The sequence below is a fragment of the Empidonax traillii genome, unplaced genomic scaffold (genome assembly GCF_003031625.1).
Source record: "Empidonax traillii isolate 1590-97213 ecotype Southwest subspecies unplaced genomic scaffold, ASM303162v1 scaffold2261:size54024, whole genome shotgun sequence".
Lineage (NCBI taxonomy): Eukaryota > Metazoa > Chordata > Aves > Passeriformes > Tyrannidae > Empidonax > Empidonax traillii.
In genome coordinates, this window is record NW_020957454.1 from 14,556 (window position 1) to 20,056 (window position 5,501).

General features: G+C 53.7%; 1 protein-coding gene across 1 annotated transcript in view; it reads right to left on the minus strand.

The window, feature by feature from the left end:
• Positions 1 to 2,764: 2,764 nt before the first annotated feature.
• LOC114071759 (DENN domain-containing protein 2D-like) overlaps positions 2,765 to 5,501 on the minus strand; it is an 18,462-nt gene continuing 15,725 nt past the window's right edge. The window contains exon 12 of the mRNA XM_027909614.1: positions 2,765 to 2,781. Within this exon, the coding sequence (XP_027765415.1) occupies positions 2,765 to 2,781 (17 nt within the window). The remainder of the gene's footprint in view (positions 2,782 to 5,501) is intronic.

Here is a 5,501-nt window from a genome sequence, read left to right on the forward strand (position 1 = left end):
CAGATATCTCACTGGCTGAAGCTGCTGCCAGGTCGGAGCCCAGGCTGGGCTGGGTTTGGGTTTTTTGGTTTTTTTTTTTTTTTTTTTTTTTTTTTTTAAAAAAAAAAAAAAAAAAAAAAAAAAAAAAAAAAAAAAAAAAAAAAAAAAGCGGTTTTTTTTTGTGCTGGAAAGAAAAAACAGGACGTGTTGAACAGGGTTCTGCAGGCAAAGGGGTGCCCGGCATGCAAAGTAGTGTGGTATCTTTGTCTCAATTAATTTTATTTTTTTAAATAAACGTTATCTAAAAAAAAAAAGAAAACAACTTTATTTCCAAGCGATTTTCTTCGGTGGGAAAAGACTATAAAGAAGAAAGAAAGAAAAGAAAGAAAAGAAAATTTTACTGTTTACTTTTTTATGTATAAAAACTTAAAGGCAAAATTTCCTTTCTGCTCTTAATAAAGAAGAATTCTGAGGGCAACAGTTGGCCTGAGGTGTGTGTGGTGCTCTGTCCTGCTCGGACTTGGGATTTCCAGAGCAGTTTTCCAACGTTTTTCTGTGGATCATGTTGTCATCTCCAGGATCTCCAGGAGCTTTTGGGGTTTCTTTTTCCCCCTTTTAATACCATGGTTTTTGTTTTAATACCATTTTAAATGTGGTGAAACTGCACCGGGGACACTTAATCGGGTCTAATTGCTTAAAACAGGGTTTAATTGCTTGGTAATGAAGCTCACAGGGATTGAGGGGAAGTTCAGCCCCTGAGCTCGGTGGCCAGAGCAGAACCTGGCATGGACGTCAAGGAGCTGAATTTTGGGGAAGGAGCCAGTGGGAATACTGGGAATGTCTGGAATCCCACCCTGGAGCATCCCAGGGAAGGTGGGAAGAAAACGAAGCCCCCGGAGCCACAGCAGAGCCTGAGGACAAGGACCTGTCGGGGACAAGGAACTGAGCTCAGCTCAGGCTCAAAACAACAAAAACCAACCCCAAAAAAGCCCCACCCAAAGAGCAGCCACTCGAACCCCCCTGGCCCCAGGAAGGGGTGACGTGGCTTTGTTTCCTGAGATCCCCCAGAGACCCAAAATGGGCTCAGGAAGCGCCGAGCAAAGCCTGTCCCTTGTTCTTGGCTGCCTGCAGGGGCTCCCTGTGCCCCGGGGATGAGGAGGAGGCTCCTCTTGGCTCCCCCTCTTCCCCCCTGAGCTCCAGCTTTTAGTCCCTGGGAGCAGCTGGATGAGCTCTTTGTGCTGGGGGTCCCCAGGGGTCCCTGCCAGGCTGGGCCTGAGGGAGGGGTTGGGTCCTGCATCCTGGCACAGCTCCCAAAATCCTGCACGTTCCCTAGTGCTGGGAGCCTGGCACTGCTGGAGCCTGGCAGTGCTGAGCCGTGCCTGGCATCCCATCTGAGCTGTAACTGGAGCTCTGAGAGCTCCTGGCTTGAGTTTAAATTGAGTTTAACTCCGAGCTGGGGCTGACCCCGATAATTCAGCGCCTTTCCAAGGGCTGAGCAGGGCAGGTCTGCAGGGGGAGGGTTGGAGAGGGCCCCTCACAAACCACATTTCCTTTCCCATCACCAAAAGTAGGTGCAAAAAGGCTGCCTGGAAAGTCCCTCCCTGGGGTTCACGTGGTGCCCTCGAACCAGAATCCTTCCCGTTGGATCATCAGACCCAGCCTGTGACCACACACCTCAAACCCATGGAAACCCAACCCAGTCCTCGGGGCTTTGGGGTGAAGCTGCTCCAAATCATTTGTCCCCTTGATGGCTGGAGAAGAACCAAAGTCTTCAAAGGGGTTGTTCGGGGCTTGAACTTTCCTCGAGGAAATGCAAGAGGGCTCCTTTCCCTGAGCTTTCCCCTCCCTGGAAGTTTGGATGCCCCCAGGCAGGACAAAGTTCCCGTTTCCCTGCTGGTGTGGGGTTCCCAGGGAGCAGTGCCGGCCCTGCCGTGGCCCTGGGGCTGGGGCAGTCCCTGGAATCAGTTATAAGGTAAATAAACAGCCTCTCCCCTGGATTTCCCAGCACAGTCTGTGCCCACAGGTCGTGCCAGATGTGCCTGTGGGGCTGGGAAGGGGAGCAGGAGTCTGGGGGCTCAGCCTGATGGGCTTTTTGCACTTCCCTTTGTGCCCAGAAGAGGCTCAGGAGGAGGAACCTGAGCAGCAGCACCTGAGCACACCCTTCTAAACTAACCCAGCCTGTTCTGCCCAGTTTTCTGCCCCTAAAACTGGAAAAACCAGCTGGGAACTCGCCCTTGGTGTTGGAGGGGTGCCTGTCTGGGAGCTGCTGCAGGAGCTCCTTGTTGTGATCAGCAGTTTACACAGGCAAGAGGCAGCTCAGGACACCTCAGGGCCCCTGTCTGGGCCCCCATTATGTTCCACATAACATTGTTCCCCTCTTCCCATCCTGCCCTGAGCGTCCCTCGTGCCCCCAGTGCCCTGGGGGAGGCTGGAGTGGAGCTGCAGAGGAGTTTGTCCCTCCCAGCCTGCAGAGGTGAGGGCTGGAGGAGGCTCAGGGGAGGTGGGAACACTCGGCCCTGGGAGGGTGGATCGAGGCAGGACTGATTGCTGGCACTGGCACAAGGTGACACACATGGCATGGCAAGGAGCTTATCTGCCCCGGGGCAGGGCCTGGATCCCAAATCAGGCCTGGATCCCAAATCAGGGGCTGCCCGAGCGGTTGGAATGGGGTGAGTTGGCCAGGGCTCTGCTGGGAACTCTGTAAACAATCCAGCTGAACAAACCAGCACTTTCCAGCCCAGGGAAACATTTTTGGCGCTGTTTTCCTGCCTGTTGGAGGCTCCCGTCAAGTGGTGGGTGAATCTGGAGCGGGAAGGAGGATTTAAAAATATCCTGGGAGTTGTGCTGAGCTGCTGCAATCTGAACCTGCCCCTGCTCCCAAAAACCCAGCTGCCTTTTCCCCAGCAATCTTTGCCCCCACCTACGAGCAGGTGGTTGAAGAGAGGCAGAGCTCAAAGAGAGAAATGAGGGATTTTATTCAGTGTCAGCCCTTCCAGCACAGGGTTTCCTTCCTTCCCTGATCCAGGTCTGTGTGGGGATGGTGTTTGTGGCAATCCTTGGTCTGTCCCCCACTCTGGGCATTAAAGGGGGGGGTGTCAAAGCTCCTCCCAAACTGCCAGAACTTAAAGGGAGTTTGTAAAAAACGAGGGAGGGACTTTGTGCATGAGCAGAGAGGGGACAGGGCAAGGGGGGATGGAGCTGAACTGCCAGAGGGAGGGATAGGTGGGATACTGGGAACGAATTCTTCCCTGGGAGGGTGGGGAGGGGCTGGGATGGAATTCCCAGGGGATGCCCCATCCCTGGAAGTGTCCAAGGCTGGATTGGAGCCACCTGGGATGGTGGGAGATGGCCCTGCCCAGGGCAGGGGTGGGACTGGATGGGCTTTAAGGTCCCTCCAACCCAACCCATCCTGGGATTTAATGATTCCAAAGCCTCCCCCGGTCACTGTGTGTACCCCTTGGTGGCAGCTGGTGCAGTGACTGCTTGGGAAAATAGCTATATTTGAATTCCAGGCTGTGTGTGTTTTCAGCAGCTGAGGGATAACCCTCTGTTAGGTTTTTCCTCCAGCAGGAATTAAACAATCCCCCCAGTCCAACTCCTCAGGTGATTCCCAATCCTTTTATAAAGAACCACTCCCCAAACAAGTCCCACTTCCCAGGTTTCTCAAGGAGATGGTTTTTGGCTTCACAACCCAAGAGTTTGTTGTCTCCTCACCGTGGGGATGAACAAGCAGGGAAGGGGGGAGCAGGTGGCCTTTTCCAAAGGGGTTACTCCTGACAGGTGCCCTTGATTTCCCACACCATTCTCCGCTGTCAGTTGAACTTCCAAGTATAAAAATATTTAAAAACCCCACCCAAACCAAACCCTCTAAGCTTGATTTCCCTACAGTTAACCCTGTACCACTCTCTGCCCATGAGGGGGAACTTGTGGAGCCACAGAGACACCAAAACCCCCCTTTTTTCCCCAGCCAATAATTGCTGTTCCCCCTCTAAACCCAGGTGGGACTGGAACTGCTTGTTGCCCCTGCCCAGGTGAGTTTCTGTCCTGAAAAGCTCTGAAATAACCGACCTTCCCCTCAGGGGGTTTGGCCAAAGGGGCCCAGCTCTGACAGCAAAACCTCGGGCAGTGTCAGTGTTGGTGTCAAATCCCTCCCTGGGGATTTTGGGACCCTGCAAAAGGGGGTCAAACTGGATTTGGAGCCAGGCCAGAGGAGGCACCAACGGGATCAGAGGCTTGGGAATGTTCCCCTGGAGAAGGGAAGGCTCCAGGGACACCTTGGAACCCCTTCCAGGGCCTGAAGGGGCTCCAGGAGAGCTGGAGAGGGACTGGGGACAAGGGATGGAGGGACAGGACACAGGGAATGGCTTCCCACTGCCAGAGGGCAGGGACAGATGGGAGATGGGGAAGGAATTGCTGACTGGGAAGATGGGGAGGCTCTGGAATTGATTTCCCAGAGGATGCCCCATCGCTAGAAGTGTCCAAGGCCAGGCTGGACAAACTTGGAGTCACCTGGGATAGTGGGAGGTGTCCAGTGCAGGATGAGCTTTAACCAACCCCCTTCCAACCCACCCCATTCCATGATTCCATGACTGATTCCATGATGTTGTTGGTGTTTCAGGGTCTGCTGTAACACCCCAGAGAGAAGGAGGAAGCTCTGCCTTCATCCCTTGCTGGGAGCAGCAGCTGGCACTGGTTTATCTGGGAATGACCCAGTCCCTCCTGCAGCCAGAGCACCTTTCCCTGCTCCGACATTTATTCCCACTGGGAAAGGGGAACCATCCTGTAGCCCTAAATCTGCTGCAGGATTCACTTTTCAGGGAGCAACTGCAAGGGTTGAAAAGAAGTTGGGATCAAAAGCAGAACCAAGGTGGGGTAACAACACATTTTACTCCAGAACTGAACAAACCCCTCCCCCGAGCTGTTGATCAGCTCTTTACCCCCCCCCCCCCCCCAGCCCCGTGGCCTTCACAGTTTTGCTCCAGCACAAATAAATAACCTGGAAAAGCGTATTTTGCTTTCTTTAGAAAACTAAACTTGGCTCTAAGTGGCAGCAGTGCAAGAGAGGAAACCACTAAACCCACCCACCTGCTCCTGCTGAGGTTAAACAACGAGCTGGGTGCGATGGAAAATCAAACTAACCAGTTGTTGATGACAGAAGCCTCGGAAATGGTTCAAGGGGACGTTCCTTATTTGCAAACCCTTGGCTGGGTTTAATGAGAAACGACTCTTCCTTCCTACTCATCCTGTTTTTCCCTCTAATGATCCCCCTCCAGCCCCTGTCCTGGCTCTGTGTGGTGGGGACAAGGGCTGAGCCTTTGGCAGTGCCAGTCAGTGCCTGGAGTGAGCACACCCAGGAGGAGATCCCGGCCTGTGCTCTCTGCTGTTCTCCAGTGCAGGGATGCCCTGAGGGTACAGAGGGAGCTGCTGTTGGGTGCTGCCCAGGAGCCCCAGGGACTGGGGCAGGCCCAGCTCAGTCCAGGCTGCTCAGCCCTTGGCCAGGGCACCCATCCAGTGGTCCCAAT